The sequence below is a fragment of the Bombus affinis genome, chromosome 9, assembly GCF_024516045.1.
Source record: "Bombus affinis isolate iyBomAffi1 chromosome 9, iyBomAffi1.2, whole genome shotgun sequence".
Classification (NCBI taxonomy): Eukaryota; Metazoa; Arthropoda; class Insecta; order Hymenoptera; family Apidae; genus Bombus; species Bombus affinis.
In genome coordinates this window covers 5,094,625-5,112,750 of record NC_066352.1, presented here as the reverse complement: position 1 = coordinate 5,112,750, position 18,126 = coordinate 5,094,625, and the positions used below count along the sequence as shown (strand labels likewise).

General features: G+C 31.2%; 1 protein-coding gene across 2 annotated transcripts in view; it reads right to left on the bottom strand.

Annotated features, from left to right (window-relative positions):
* LOC126920785 (muscarinic acetylcholine receptor gar-3) overlaps positions 1-17,767 on the bottom strand; it is a 58,446-nt gene extending 40,679 nt beyond the window's left edge. The window contains exons 1-3 of one of the 2 annotated variants that reach the window (XM_050731541.1): positions 17,083-17,767; positions 16,547-17,003; positions 3,239-3,419 (exon numbers count right to left, since the gene is read on the bottom strand). In XM_050731541.1, coding sequence (XP_050587498.1) covers positions 3,239-3,336 — 98 coding nt within the window. In that variant the 5' untranslated portion in view covers positions 3,337-3,419; positions 16,547-17,003; positions 17,083-17,767. Of the gene's footprint in view, positions 1-3,238; positions 3,420-16,546 lie in introns of both variants that reach the window. The other variant, XM_050731540.1, reaches the window with a different exon arrangement.
* Positions 17,768-18,126: the final 359 nt, after the last annotated feature.

Here is an 18,126-nt window from a genome sequence, read left to right as displayed (position 1 = left end):
TTCAGTTTTAAATGAATTGCCTGTAACCTAATTATTCTATGGTAAGGTGATAGAGTTAGAGGTACACAATCATTACATAATGTTTTTAGTAGTAATAAATGAGATTGAAGCTAAATTTTACATTTATTGAGACAGGTAATTGGAAGTTGAAACAAAATCAATTACGGCGAGGAGATTTTTTAAAGTATCAATCATATCTTTTATTTGCGAAAAATAATATAATGCCGTTATAACGATATTACTGAAATTTAATGTCAAGTATTGTAGTTTTAATTGCATATGGGCTATCTTTCAAAAACGTAGTCGAAATTACTCAACAATGTATGTTATAGTTAAAAATTAATACATTTGAATAACTCGTACGCACATTCAATCTAAATTTTGTTTCTAAAATATCACTTTATCTTGGACAATTATCTGCCAACAAATTTTTCTGTTCTCGCATAACTATGATTTTTACTAAAAAAAATACGAGCAATTTTACCACTAATTGTTTTATTCGAACAATTATTTTATGATAGATTCAGATAACAGTTATTTCATAATTGTCAAATAGACATTAACATTTACAAGAGCAAAGGCTATAAAACTAAATTAATTGACAATAAAAACGCATATTTCATTCGTTCTTATTTCGAAATGCATAATGCTATTAAGGAAGGTACGCATTTTCCGAGATATATTACTTTCATATCAAAAACGATGCATCTCCAGTTCTAGAAGTCTTTTAACAGCTACAAGACACAAACGAACACCCATTTACCGCATACACAGCGGTACTCATTAAACACAACCAGAAGAACAATGGTGTCTCGAAAAGGAACAAGTCCCTCAAGAAATTTTTGTCTTCCTTTTGGTCCGCCGCGAAAGTTCATTTCCTCCAACCTTGGTGTTTCCTAAGCATGCCCGCAGACAACCAATATCGGCTGCACGAGAGAAACCACATGATGCCATTACTCTTCAATAATGAGCATTTGTGGAAACAACGACCGATAGATTACGACCAACGCGGCCACTTGAAATTCGAAAAACCATCCGTTCGAACCAGACGAACATAGAATGCAAAATCGTGTGAATATAAAACTGTTACATGCAATTGTATTCCGTCACCATTCTGTCAATCATTCTGTCTGTAACACAACGGTGAAAAAACGTATTTCACGGTAAAAGTAAAAGTCTGGTTAATAATTAAAGTTGTGTATTAGCTTAGAGGGGTCACAATATTCTGTATTTCAATATTTTCTTGGAGAATTAAGAGTTTAAAGTTTGTAATTAATTTTAAATGAGATCTTTGAATTTTTATGTCTCAATCTCGTTTCCTTTGTTTCGATAATCAGAAAGAGTATGAGTGTTGTGAGAAGAACTTTCGTGTAATATTGAAACAATAAATTTGTTCTATTTGTCTTTAAAAAATGATTGAAGAAGTTGAAGATTTTAAACGATTGATATATTAAAAATACAAACAACATTGAATTATTAGATCAACTTGCAAACCATACGGACTTATCTTGAATTTTTTTATTTTTATCATATTTCTAGAAAAGTTACAAGTTATTATTTAAAGAAGGAAATAATTCGTGATATATTTATTATTATCAAACTGAATTTAATAAAATTGATAAATATATGCACTGATAAATAGAGCATCCGGATATTTTTTAATCGACAAATTGTTTAGTGAAGTATTATAATCGTATGGCTTAATGTTAAGGAAAATGTAGGTCAACATTTCTTTCCTACCCATTACAGAGCGGATTTATAAATGCCTCGTACCTCTTGCTAAATTGCTTCGTAACTTCATATCCTTAAGCGAAACAGTTCGAAAATTTCGCGTGTACCAAGTACAGCCTGAATACTTACTAGTGAGCGAAGTAATTCACCGAAGGTGATTATTCCATAAATACACATCGGTAGTACTTGATGCAAGAAGTTTCACTTTGCAGCTGATTACAATATTAGTAAATGTTCTCTTCATGCCTAGAATATTATTGTTGTTATCGGGAGAAACGAAAATATAGATAGCTATTTTATGTTAAGGAAATCTCTTTGATTTATAATACTGTGAAAGTATTTAAGACTTAGGATACTGTAAAAATTTCGAAAACCATACGTACTTGTCTTGAAATTTTTATCATATTTCTAAAAAACTTACGAATCATTGTGTATATTAACTTACAGATTGAAGCGAAATTTTAAATGACCCGAGAGGGTTTTCTCAGTTTTTTCCATGTTTCAAGATGAAAATTTGTTACAATTTATTTGTGATGATCGACATCGTTTGAGTATTATGAATTATGAATGTGATCATCACCCGAGCGTGTTAATTTTCACGATAGTCCATGTTTTAATACTTACCAATGGAAATAAAAAAAGACCGTAATATTTGCACGAATCGAAAACAAAATACACTTGAGTTTGTTCATAATTTATTTTATACCTTTTTCTGAAATTTTTGCAGGTAAATTTTGCAGGTATTTAAATTTTCACTAGTAAGTTGAAAATGTTCTTCAACTTTTCATAGTTAATTCCTTCCATAACATATTATAAATAACATATTTTCACTTTGTGTATGTGCAAAATTCTGTAAGTAGTGACAATTTAACGTTTGAAAAGATATCTGAGGTTTAAAAGAGCAGTTTTTTAGAATTCCATCTGATTTTTGTTAGTTTCATCTTCGAAATAACAAAAACTATTAAATGTTTTCGATATTAATATTAAGTAAATGTATTTAAATGTTAGTCATTCTACGTATAATTGTATTTTCAAACAAACATTGATGCATGGAATATCTTTTCCACGTTCTATGTTTTTAATCTTATACGTATTGTCATTTCTTTATTAACTGAAAAACTTTCGTGCACATTGACAAGTTAAGTATCTAAGTTCAGTGTTTGATGTATCGGTTTCCTAAAGTTTGCTCCTATCTCTTTTCTATTTTGTCTGACATCTTAGGAAGAAAGATTTTGAAGCCACGATGAGGTCGACTTTCCAATTGATCGCGATTAATTCAAAATTCTATTCAACTAGTAATGGATTAATTCTCTCTCATTGATTTCGCTCTCAAGTAATACATAACCATAAATGTCTTAATAGTCTTCGATTACGTTAAAAATTATAAGGTTTGACTTATATATTTTCATGGAAATATTACAGAATCTTACTAACAACTTTACGTATTTCTAATTCATCACCAGTTAAGAATTATATGTATATGCTGTAAAGGTATAAATATACTCACCATTGTGTCATATAACGCGTGCTAATAATGAAGACTGGAGAAGTAGTGCGATTAGCTTCAGTGCCGTTTAGGCTGCTGTCTGTTCCATTTATCTCCATTTCACTAGGCAAAAATTACGGTGGCAGTAACTTCCAGAACCACTGGCACCTTCACCTCAATACCCAATCAACTCTTGAGCATTCTGAAAAGAACATAATTCGTTCTTGTAGTAATCTATTACATTTTCAAATTTAAATAATTTCACTCAAGTATAGGACTTTGATTTTCAGTTTAATAATAATGATTTGCGAGAGAGTAAAGATTTTCGATCATTTAATATTAAAATACAGATAAAGAATGTTTGTAACTGCAAATATGAATAGAGGGTACATAAAATTTGCGAAGGATAGCAAATAAAGATAAAGCATTATTTCAAAGTTTAAATGGTTTGATTTATTCTTTATCTATACTACTGAAAACAGGTGTTTCTTACATGTTTACATATACAAATCGTATCTTAATATCACATAGTAAAAAATAATGTGCTTGATGACAAAATGATGGGACGATTATGAATAGTACTGTAATAGGTCATGCTAATTGGAATCTTGTCAAATACTAGAGAGAAATACCTCTTTCACCGACGGCTCGTCTCCAAGAGCTAGTATATAAACCAGATAAGGACACCCAATTGAAGTGAATTCATTTGCGAATGTTGTTGAGATCCCTTTGTTATTGATCTTTGTTTAAATTGATATTCATTTATGTCGAAAGAGATGTTTGAGAATTGAAGGTTGTTCGACTTAACAATTTACCAAAGGCATAAAATTTGGATCCCATATTGCAAGAAGAAAGAGTAAATTAAGGTAACAATTTTTAGAAAGATTCCAACGTTTGTACGTAAATTGTGAATTACTTTAATTCCTCCATATGAAAAAATGTTACAGTGATAGAAAATATTAAAGTATACTTCAGAAAATATTCTACAAAAAACAGATACGTGAGATACGTTAATAAACAAAGAATTAGTATACAAGAATGTATTAAGAAAAAAGAGTTTTTACAAACAGCCCTACATCATGCAATTGTTTTCTTTTCGCAATAGAATAAACCGAATTTCATGCAACACGCAATGATTGTGCATTTGATTCACTTGACCTTCGTAATTTGCTACCATTCATAAAAAAAACATATTGTACAGCATAACATTCTGAATTGTACTTGAACACGAAATTATAATACATAGAAAAATAACATAAATTACTTCGGCCACTTTTATTTAGTGCGATCTCGTAAGTACTCCTTCGAATGCATAAGATTTTAACGAAATTTTTGCTTTCCTGTTTTCGCTCTAATTTGACTATATACACATAAATTACCTCTGGTATGTACATTGGATTATTATAGTAATACTGCCTATTTTCAGATTGCAATGTTGATTGCTTGTGATGAAAACAAATAAAAGTAAATGTACAAGAAGATATATACGATGACTATTAAATGTATTAAAACTTGCCTTTCTCGTAAAAACATTTGATTTCTACAGATTTTTCATATAAAAATTCTCAATTAACAATCCAATTTAATTTTGTTACGCTTTACTTTCGCTCTTAATATTCACGTTTTTTTTTTTTTTTTTTTTTTTTATGTATAAAGATCGCAGATATATCGCAACGCGTTTGTCTGTATCAGATCGGATAATTCTATTGTGACTAGAATTCTATCATATCGCGTTATTTCCTTAAAGGTTTTTTTCGGTAACATTCGACTTTTAAAGGGGCATATATTTTCTTATCCCTCGTTCCCTCATCTTTCAACCCTCAATATTCCATGCTTCATTTTGCACTAGTCAAACAGCAGAAATATCGTAGACCAGAATCTAACCGCACGTCTTATCTGTGCACACGTCACGTTCGTCCGGATGCCAGTGAACGATACAAATATTTTTTCTTCTCATCCTTGCAGATCGTAGCTGCGGTGTTTGGGCGCAGGGTCAAACGAGTTTTCGTGGTACATGTCGTGCCTCTGTGTGCAGCCGATGTGAAACGGACGAGAGATAATGAAAATGGAACGGGGAGAAGACCTCGGCTACGGAAAGTGAGAAGAGCCTGACAAGTCGGAAATTTCGGGAATATGTAGCTTAATGATATAAAGTCATAAACCGCAAACCAGTGGTCGAGCAAGTCAAATTAAAATCAGTCAGGAACAACTCTTCTTCCTCCCTGAGGATATTAAGCTAGAGAAATCTATAGGAGATTGTTGCATATTTTATTTAAAATATTTAAGTACATTTATAATATATATAACTATTAAAATGGCTCACAGTATTATTTCGAATATTTTTGGTTTCTTGCGATTCTATACCATATTCCTTTGTGTTCACTGCTTTTCTAATTTTCAGAAAAAATACTGTATAATACCTGTTATGAATTACAAAATATTAATAATAATTTTTTTCGAATGAAGATTTAATTTAGCCATATTTTGGCATATTCAATTACAATTTTAATTTGTATATGACACTGTTTTTATAATCACACTTTTAGAGCAACTACTATGGAGTTCATTTTATGGATCTTTATCGTTAACATGACATTTTCCGAAGCAACGTCGAATTGTTCATTCACGAAGTATACTCATTTTCTCCAAAAGCAGTGGTAATACTGCGAGAAGCTTCTACTGCACTGCGGCCTAGTTTAGACTCACACAAGAAGTGCATTCAAAATCGAATTCTATTTTCCGTTCTCTGTATTAGTACTACCTGCTATGTTGAAATAATTAGCCATTCACCCATCTTATCAAATTTAATACAACAATTTAACAGTACCAACTTAATAACGAATAGAAATCTTTTTTTTTTAAATGTTCACATCGATATTAAGTAGAATAAAAGTGAAAGTAACAAAAATTAAAAATGATTATCTCGTATTTATTTTGTGCAGCTTATATCTTCAATTTTATAGAAAATTAATAGTACATGTATAACCAATATTGTTGACGCGTTAAATTTTCCCACAGAATATTGATCAACGGATTAAAATGTTATTCAGAATATCTGGGAAGTTACGCACGAAGTCTATCCCATGGACAAGCGAAGCATACAGCATGCGAACGTCGAATCCTATACGTACGTGACGAATCATTCTGAACAATTGAACCAACGAATCAGGCAACGATCGCGTTCCGATAGCATTGTGGGTAATTCGTTTCGAATTTATTGCTTTTTCAAATGATACGAACAGCTAAGCAGAGCTTTGGACCAGCTTGAAAATCCACGAACAATTCCTCCGGGTTTTTCCTCCTGATTGTTCCTGCCCGTTTTTGTCTTTCCGTCTACGGATTTCAAACAATTTGCAACCGGCAGTTCTTGTCTCCACACAGTTACGATTCACTCTTCTTTATTTTTTTCTTTTTTCACTTTTTGTTTTTCGAATACTGACGCTACTACATGCGCGTTGCTTGATGATGACACATCGATTACCAATTAACAGTACTCCAATGTAACTCCAAAGATATAGGTTCACAGTGAAAAATGGATTTTCGATTAAAAGTAGTTTAGTCGTTTGCTCCGATCTTCGACGACATGAATTATGCATACGCATAAATTAAACGAAATATACCTTCCAGTTAAATGGCAATAAGATATATTGCATAAATTAATATCTTTCTGAGCTATTTTACTCTCGGATCAATTTGCTCGTTCTTTTCTCCTCAAATTGTTTGGTCGTCGTGATAAAGTGGAAATCAATTAGATAATAGCATGGTTTTCCTGAAAATTTAACTTTTGTTTGATGGTTTTCCAATGAATTGACTCCGATTATTAAAACGATTAAAATATAATAAAGCATTAATGATTTCGCAGCATTGAAAGTGAAATGGGACACTGACGAATCAAATTTTTATCAATATTGGTCAAAACATAAACAAAATATTGTAAGTACGGTATAATTACCAGATTAAGTATTTAAAATGAATTTCTTTTTGCAAAACTTCATATGGAGAAGCTTTATTTTATATTTTTCATTTATTTTCTTATGTAGAGTCATCCCCTTTTGAGTTGCATCACCAGTTACCGTTACAGAGTATCTTGTATACGTATATCCTTTTAGTAATAACACTTCACAAAATTTTATATTCCCTGCATTTACAAATATCTAATCAGCCACTCGATCAATTATGAGGCAGTAAATTAATAGCTTAAAATTCATATTTATTTCATTTACGAATATCGAATTGTCTCTTCAACTTGAAGAACAATAAAAGAATAAAATAATTCAATTAATTTGATAATATCGACTAATTTTGGGTCTTTAGGCTTTGATATCTCGATTAATCAATCCTACAACGAATTTAAAATTTCCTCTATAATACCAGAAGGAACTTAATCACTGGAGATCTTCTATTAACCGACAATATATAAGACGCGTTAGAAAATATTTTCTTATCGTCTCTCCCGAGCAAAATTTTCAGACACTGTTTAAATAGAAGATAATTTGGCTTTGCACGAGTAGTGAAAAGTGTTCACTATTTAGTTGGAGCAAAGGAAGTTGCCGCTTCCAGTCAGCTGATTGAATATCCCTCGACAGCGGAGATGAAAGTCGCTGCAGCTTGGAATTAGATCGATATATAACTATACAAATATATTTTCCCAAGAGCAGAAAAAACTGCCGATAAACCTAGTTTGACGCTTCTTCCCTTCCTGTCGACTTTAATGAGATTCCCAGCGATTAATCTGAATCGATCGTTTCGTTTTTCTCCCTCTTTCATTGGTCGGTGCATCTGATCAAAGATCGGACAAATATTGCTTGACATGCACGATTAACGTCTTAGATCTCGATCAATCACATACGCGTGTACCAGTAATTATTTTGCTTCACTATCATTCACGCGTGAAATGATCGAAAATAATCGAAAATTATGCTCAATCTGGACAAATTTTACAGTAATTGATTACTTTTGAAAATATTACATTAAAGATTGTTGTCATATTCACGGGTGACAGTCGAGATAAATATTCGGCTGTAACATGATATGAAATGTTCGTTTGAATACTCTTTAAGTTCCTTTTCTGCAGTATAAGTTACATACAATTGAACATTGATCTATATTCTTTTGTTTCGTATATCTTTCGTTTGAAATAGCGTTGAGAATTTTGTAGAATTTTCTTTGAAAAGTTACAATAAATGTGCCTGAAACTCGTGCCATTTCTTCTTGTAAATTTAACGCTAAAACTATCAGAACGTCAAAATGAGGAATTTCAGATCTTTTATTTTTGCGATATCTAAAAACAAGCGCTTTTGACGGAAGGTAATTTTGGCGGAATTAACTTCTATTGAGAAGAAAAAAGAGTTGATTTCTAAGCAGAATTATATGTCTATCTATTTTCATTCTTCCACTTTAATTATAATCATCTATGTGTAGCACACTTATTCTAGTATATTACAGATCGTTAGTTCTAACGTTAAACTTAGCCATTCTGCGGCCAACGCCGCACGTAATATTAATATAGGTTTTGAAGAGGTTACTGCTAATGAACGTGCTATACATCGTTAGGTATCTAAATTTGTAAATAAATGACGGGTAAAACCTTCAAAACTGTATAAAATTCGGAAAAAGATATTTTCCGGAAATAGTATTAGAACATTGCATCTCAATGACAAAAATATTCCAGCGAAATGGTAGTTCCATTAATAAACATAGAAATATTTATAAGACAAAGTATATTTTATAATCAAAAATCATGCAAACATCTCTTATACATATAAAGGTATTTTAATATTATAATTATTTATTGAAATATATTAAATTCAATTTGTATTGGGATAATTTAGCAGGAATAGGGTTATTCATATGACTATAGATATACAGGATATGAAAAGTTACTGTAAAGGACATGAAAGTAACGAAATATCTTTTTATAGAAGTGGCGAGTACCTATACGAACGAAATGCTTCTTTGAATGACACGACGCTCAACATATTGCCATCGATCTCCACTGCGTATCAAATAAGCGAGATTGTCATAAACGCTTCTCATTCTTCTCTTAAGCGGCTTTAAACATCACTTAGGGATTTAGGTGGTCCATTATTGTACATTTGTGCCATAGGATCTACTACTTCTTCTGTTATGGTCTTACATGTTTCTGTATCTTTCTATGTTCTATCTTGAAAATGAAATTCATTTTTTTTTCTGGTTCGTTAAACATAATAATAGGACATTGTAATACGTATAATTTGTAGCAGAAGAATTAATCTTAAAATAAATATTCATGTCTAGTATCATATATTCGATATATGTCTAGCACACTCGTGTTATAAATTTTGTCTCTTAAAAAGAGATAAAAGTAAAAGATGTTCAAGAAATATAATATTCCAAATACGATGATATTTCATTTGGTAGAATTTGTCCAATAGTTCTGATATTAATAAACCTATTGCTTTTATCGAACATGAATAACGATATAATATTGTTATAGTCTATAATAACATATTCTGCAAAAAATCGTGATATAACCATTTTTCTTAACATTTTCATGTCTTCCATTAATAATAAGTTATTCGTTACATGCTTATATTCATATTAGACGTAATTATTTTTAATCAAATACGTGATTACTAACTAAATCAAAGTAAAACTATGTATATTATTAAAAGTGTCTTAGCTATACAAATAATATTACATTGATATTTGTTACATCGCGATTTAGAAATGCATATTCTCGTCACTATAGCAGTCAGACGACTTTTACAACGTCGATATATGTTTTAACATATATTGTATGTAACAATGAAAACGGATAATCGCGATAACGGTGTACAACCCAATAATATCTCGAGAACGAACCACATTTATACCTAACGTTCCTATTCTTCGCGTCTCGAATAGCGTGAATAAATACAAATTTCTACGCAATGATTGCAATAGCTGCACTGTGCGACTGCGTACATTCGATTTATTTCTCCTGGAGGGATCGATTTGAATCCTTTATTTAAATATAATGAAATTCGTTCGATTATTATAGGTAGATAAGTATAATGAGAATAGATCGCACCCATCCAGTAGACCCGCTAATACTATTTTTGAGATCCATTTGGACTATTATCACGAGAAATAAACTAGTTGCGAATTAAACACAAACATCGATACAGGGATGATTTCCCAATTTTTGAGTCTATTGATATTATCTAATGATAAATCACGATCTTGTATGAATAAATTGGTCGTAATAAATTACAATCTTGGATAGAATTAATAATATTAGGATCTGTAGAAAAATTCATCGTACTTTATACTATAAAATCTCTTATATAGATTCGAACGTATTTTAGACAAATTCATCATTTATTTCTACGCAGGAACAACGCTATAAATTTAAGATGAACTGCATTATTCGATACTTAATCTTCTTTTAGTATTAAAACGTTGCATTCGCGGCATAAAATATATTTCCGAATAAATGAATGATAAATGTATACATATAAAGAATTTATTAATTTTAGTAATTTTCATATGATTTATGTATTACCTCATCGGGAAGATTACATTTGGATTATTACTTGCGCATAAAAGAATTTCAACATGTTATAAATTTATTTTATAATGTTCCTTTTATTACCATAAACAACATTTAACCCGAGAATACCTAAATCATTGACTTAGCATTACAATTAGAAAACATTTTTGCAGAATGCTTCTCATTTCAGTATTCTACGCAAACGACCATCACAGTCCAGTGGAATTTCTGATCTTTTCATGACTTCACTTACATTCGTGACATCCGTGACACGTGGCACTATGCTCACTCTTCGTTTAGCTAAAAGACGAAACGAAATCTTCGCGCTATTATCTTCCACTTTAATCGTAGCCGATGTATTACGTCCTCTGTCTAGAAATCGGTCCAATAGGGAGTTCGTATAAATGCAATTAAACTCGTCACGGTTAAGAAACAGCAATTTTGTAGAATTACGCTTTAATAATGACACAGAGTGTAATTGCTATCCCCGAGTAGTTTCAACGTGCACGTTTCTGTGACCGATGATATAGCATTCAGTTTATTCCTTTATGGAACGCTGAATATCTATCTCGTTTGTGTAATAGGACTACAGTTATATCACTATTGAAAGTAATACTGTTACTGGTAGTTGTTGCTACTAGGTGTTCGTAATATTACATCATCACGTGGTATTCGCATACAAGATGGTAAATTAATCCATGTTGAGGTGAAAATTGTACTGCGCATGTTTATGCATTTATGAAAACATAATAAATTATATTTTTCATATTTTATTTGCATGGTATATTGTCAAATCAACTGCATATATAGTACCAATTTGTTTCTTTTTATATGATTTTAATATCAAGTATATGTATCTTTTTGTTATTACCTTGAATGCTTCAAAAATATTGATTGTCATAACACTATGTCATAACACTTGTTACAAAACTTCGTAAATTTAGTAGCAGTCTCTAAAAAGTTTGTATCGTTAGATTTAGATAGGGTATAGGATAGACTGCTCTCTAGCCATCAAAATTAGAAAATAATTATCATTTCTTCATACAGAATGCACACGATATGCAAAAATTTATATAATATTTCAGTCATATTTTCTCTATTTCTGGCTCACATAAATATGAACTGCCATAGATATTCGCAGTTAATTATAATTGTATGTATGTTATGTTTAGCATTTTTGCTAGCTATGACGTACCTAGTACGACGCCTTTCAGTTTATAAAAGTTGTCATTGACGTCACATTGTTTCCTTTTGTACGCTAAAATTACGAACCCCCGTTTGAAATTAATAGTTTCCAATAAACTATCCCATTGTGATTGAGATTTATTAAAATTTATTGATCACTTAAGCGAGAAAAAATCAAATTTACGCAAGGATAATATCAGCGGATAAATGTTGAGAATTGTTAAATATAAGAATACTTTCGTGAAAAACCAGTCCTTGTAGGTTAAATAAATTCAACATTTGATTTATCGATTCAATGCTTGACCGTGCACTTCAATATTCAATCGGAATAAAATTCAGAGAAAGAAAACGTGACTTATCGTGTTTACTATATTCCGTTTATTTGATGTTCGTAATCTATTTCGAGTTGCAAAACTCTGCTTGTTAGGTCAGAATAATTTACATAAACTAATATTAATTAAATAAATAAATTTAAATACAAGTTGAATATATAAATAATTCGGAGATAATAATATTTGTCATATAGCTATTTTTATCTCAGAAATGTTAATAAAAATAGCAAACAAAGAAAAGTGGGTACTTGGAAAGGCGTAGGTGACCATCTTTAATTAAGGATAACTGTGAAACACGTGTGTGTGGTGAAAGTACGAAAATTATTATAATGAGATGCTTTGGTAGAGAAAGTGTTGGTTTACTGTCGTTGTCATGTCAACATTTAGCAGTTGATTAGTTGTACCGATTTAGTTGCTTTAGTTGTAATACATTAACATATTTAAAATTAGTTCCAGTTAAATAATCATAGTTTCCTGTTCCATCATTGTAAGTACATATATAAAATAAAAATCACTATATTATTTTTAGACGATATTATATAATACTGTCTTAAAGCTGATATTAAATTTTTTAATTAATTAATATATATTTCATAACTAATATCCTAATTAATTTCTGGAATTATAAAACTTTTACGTGTTTCCTTAATCGTTGCGTGCGAGGGTAAGTAATTATTTCAAACTGACCATACTCATAAAGTCTCAGCAAAACATGTAGAAACATTACATCGAAAATATTCTAAGAGTGAAATTCGCTCTTATTTCTTATTACTCAAGATGTTCGTGACGGGTTTTCCGTATTAAGTTAAACACAAATTCAAGAAGGGTGGCGTGTGCCCGTAGCGTGCACTTTATCAGCTCTTTCGTAAAATGTGATTCGTCGTTCTTCGTGATATATTACAGCGGCTGTAACTATTTATCCAGAATTTTTTTAACGATTTCCGTGTGCGTTAAGTAGATTTCACTGAATCTGTCGATAAAATTCTGATTATAACACTCCAGTTTATCGAAAGATATTTTATTACAGAATTTAATATAAACGTTTCGAATAAAAGTATATACGAGAACAGACTTTCTAATTCATTCATTAATTCACCTATTCTCCATACAATAATCTAATTTCAACTTTTTCCTTTCAATAATTGTACTAATTAACTAGTTTTGAACATGGAAATCGTTTAAGAGGAATTTTTGTTTGCTGAATTAACATGCTCTGTTTAAACAACATTTGTTTACATATCGAAAGATGATCTACATTTAATATATAAATATGAATTTGCATTTTAATTACCTAAAATAAAATTTAATATAATTTTTCCAATTTCATTTGTTACTTAAGTTTTTTTATTACTGTTAAGTTAATTTATTACTGAGTAAGAAAGCGAAGTTGAAATATGTAGAGTCGACTATTTAAACAACTTAGTAATACATTAATATCTTTTTTCACATCAGCACTGTCTAGTTGTTGATAATTTTATAAAAAAGGTCGTATCACTAGCATGTAATTAAATCGCTATCGCAGTTGCTATCGATTATTTACTCAGTAGTTCATCAAATGTATTAGTTACTACAAAACATCACTGTGACTAATCTACTAATCTACTCTCGACATACTCTTCCCTCTCATTTATTTTTTAAACTAGTGTAATCACTCAACGTTACATGAGAACCATAAATTTTTAAAGAAGTTGTTATTATATATACATATATATTATATATATACTGTATTTTATTACATTATATATATGTATTACAATCAATTAATCTGGTTTACAATTTAATTATGCAAATATATTAGAACACATATGTATATGAAAATTTTCTGCAGAAACATATTTTTAATAATACAGACGAATATTTTCAACATAGTAGGAAATTTGCATTAACGTCCTTGAAACCTAATTTTATCGTATATTGTAATAATACGCGTAAAGGGAAGAAGTTTCATAGGTTTCTATATTCAACGTTGCTTCATTACACTTTGCAAAACTTTATTCTCTACAGCTATTCGTGCAATATTAATTTTTAACAGCGTTAGTTAGAATAATGAGTATTTCGGCCTATATCACTCTTTGAACTGAGTGACCATGACAGGATAATACAAATACACCTTTCTCTATTCACAAAGAATTAACTAATCGATATTTATCGATTATCCTTTAGAAGTTCAACATAGAACGCACGAACTAGAATCCTTTTGCGTTCACTATCAACTAATCCTTCGATTCTCATGCTAAAATACTAAACTTAATAGAAAATGAAATTTCGTTTCTGTAATTTTATTTTAATATCTCTTAAAAGTGCTAATTGGAAAGTGAAAACCTATAACATTACTAGCTTTCAATATATCAATTACATACTTTTTACGTAATCAAGTTCGCTTTGAAAACTAAAGTTAAATATTCACTTTGATTAATACCGTTATACATAGATTATCATTTCCGCATTCTAGTATGTCTTGCGTATTTATAAAGAACCCTTCTAAAAATGTTACTATAAGGTCTCTGTAAGAGTATAAAATACTGTTTATTAATAAAGATAAATATTTTTATATTATCTAGATATACAAAATTTGTCTTATACATCCGGTAGAAATCCTTATAACAATATGGAAGTATTTGAGAAATACATATAATTTTGTATTATATTATATTATTATATTCTGGCATAGAAATTTGAATCAATATACAAATCCTTCTAATCATGCATACATTTTTTTTTTTTAATTAAATAAATAATTTCTCGTCACGTTCTAGAAATTTTAAACCGATAATTTTTCTTCGAAGATGGCCCTTTATTTAATATTAGATTTCTAATTTATATTCTTTCAAATCCAAACCAGCTGGCTGTTGAAGCGAGCAAACCCCTCGTAAAAAGAAGACTAAAGAGAAAACACCTCACTGGCCTCACTAAAGAAATAAAATAGACAAACTCAAAGATGGTATCCAGCTGGGGGTAGCCACCCACATATTATTTAGCAATAAAGCTAGGAAAATTTACCGAATGTCCAGCTGGACAAATTGTAAAGTACAAATTAAATAATCAAAAAAAAATATTCTTTCGAATAATCAATCTACATAATAAATATAAAATTATCTCTTTTGAAGTAATAATTCCAAACGTATGATATATGAAAATATTTCCACAATGTATAAACGAATTATATCTTGGTATTAGATTGCGTTCAATTATAGATTTCTATATAATACTCATCTTCTAAAATAAACCACGATATCGATATAAACATCAAAGCCAAACCAAAATGACACCCTTTTTTGTCACGGCATTCCTTCTATCTATTCTAACTGTGTCAATCATAGTTTGGATATCGCTTGGTTGAGTGGAATAAATGGTTCTGAGTCCATCCACATTACAGTTGGCACCATTGAAAATCGGAGTTTTTATCTAGCACAAAAGTCGCACGGTACCAATCGGTCATTTTTGAATTTGAATAAACTCCAATATTTTCATTTTGTTCCGCGTGGAAGATTTTTCATTTCCCCTTTCTCAGTGAGACGGACAATGAATTTACATTTTTATTAAACAAAGCATGATCGTTGGAATGTATAATTTTTTCAATAATCGATCGACAACTTCACGCACGCACAAATAGTAAAGCAAAGCGACGTACGTTCTACCATATATTCGTTGTTTCAAGGAGGAAAGGAGATTACCGTGAAAATCGCGAAAGCTTAAAACAATATGTTAAATTGAATCGAATATCAAATTTGCAGGCGTGTAAAGGAGCTTTTAATGCCTCGTAAATAAATTAAACAAATGGAATTTCATACATATCACAAGATATTGTCGCTGAAGAGTAGTTATCCGACAATATTTTCAACTGCAAATAAATTTCGATAATATAGAATTTTTATTTCTCCAATTACGAATGAAATATAATAAAATTGAAATAGTATTTTTATCATTGATGAAGTTGTATAATTCTAGTTCGACTTTTATAACTGATAAAGGGTTGATAATGCTTTAATGGAAAATGGCTTTTCAATAATATTCAAATTAAATTTTTCGAATATTAATTAATTATCCGAGTATTGTTAATACACTGTTCCAATAGAAATTTCTATTAATTTCTCCATAACATAGTTCATTAAGTCGTGTCTTATTAGGTATATATTACATTGTTTCGCTATAATTTAAGATGCGTTTGAAATGTTTAAAGCTCATGCAATATAATACAACGTTCGAATGCAAAATAATGAAAATTCAAGATATGAGATACAAAATTATAATACAGAAATAAATAAAGTACGTAAAGGCAACAAGTAATAGGTAACATACCTTGTGTATCCTTGGAGAGAAGGACTACGCCGAAGTAGGCCACATAAATCCCCAAAACTTCAATTCTCGGTGTTCCACTTTGTCATGCCTGTCTGAGTTCTTAGTTTCATCTTCCGGTATTTCGAAGTTCTGGATCGGTACAGAATTGTCACGTTACAGTTTAACAATTCACGAATGATATCACCGCAAGAAACCCGAGGAAGGAAACCCAACAGAATGTTTTTCATTCATAAAAATTGACTCGACTTGACAGCGATAACGAAAGGGCGCAAATATCACCAGAATCGACTACTGATTCCCCAGTTAATAAATAATCTGGTAACGAAAGGTTCGATCACTTTTTCGAATTTTCAAAATTCACTAATCGTGTTGGAATAATTCGAGAGTTGTAGTATTAGAAGATGTATTATTAGTAGTAGATTCAGAATCTGAAGAATTTTCCAGGAATAATGAAATCCTAAAATTATTTCACCTCTGATAGAGTATTCTCTTTATTGTCAAAGTACTCTGACCATATCCCCGATTTTTCTTCCTACCTCATCACTCGTGTATCGACGTTTCAAGATCCCTTCTAGCAGTAAAATAGCATTACCGGAGACTCAGATCGTACGGATTGATAAAATACATACATCGTTCTTGGAGACTCTGTACAACATATTCTTCTAAGGCTTTTACTAATTACGGACGATTTCCACTGTCTTTTCTCGTCACCCGCGCACCACATAACTCGACCAAGTGTATCGAAGCTATTAAAGCTCGATTATAGAAATAACTAATTAACCTCGTGAAGCTCGATGACAGAGAAGAACGACGGAATCGAGTATAACGATCTGAAGGGATATATCTCTGTTATCTAAAAAGACATGTCGATCTCGTACGACGGAAGGATTGGTGGCGGAAGCGCGCTACTTCCGGCTCCGTCGCGTTTCAAACTCTGCTCCGAATGGGACTTGACGGCGAGTCGGCCAACGGACACGCGGCGAGAATTCAAGTGAGCGCCGTCAGCGTCGCGATTCCGTGCAGCGTCGTCAACCTCGTTCCAGGAGACGCTTGCGCACCAGTGTCCGGCGCCCTTCGACGTTCGCGTACAGGGATGAATCGTTCCTCCGTACCGTTGTTATCAATTCACCTAGTTTTCTTCATAATCGCCGAGGAACCTAGGTGACGTTTAGGTGTATGAATTAACAATGAGCCACTCGATTCTGATGACGACACGTGGACGCGCCACTAGACTGATACATTAACTACTCGGTGATCTTCTACATTCGAGAGATGTTATGTATTTCTACTGCTTTCTACTATAATATTACGCTAATATCTCGCATTCCTTCTTTTATTCTTCCATTTTGACCCCCTTTCCATTCCTTGTCTTGTGCTTGTTTCCGTCTTCTTTCTGTCATCGCGTCCTCTTTAAATTCCCTTTCTATGGTCATCTCAATTTTGCATTTTCGAACAGCATGGTAAATTTAATTAACGAAAATTATTATCGATTTATTCGTCATAGTCGTAATAATTTCTTTGAGAATAGTAAAGTTAATAGAAGAAACATCTGTGTAGAGATTAATTCGCCGGTGTCAAGG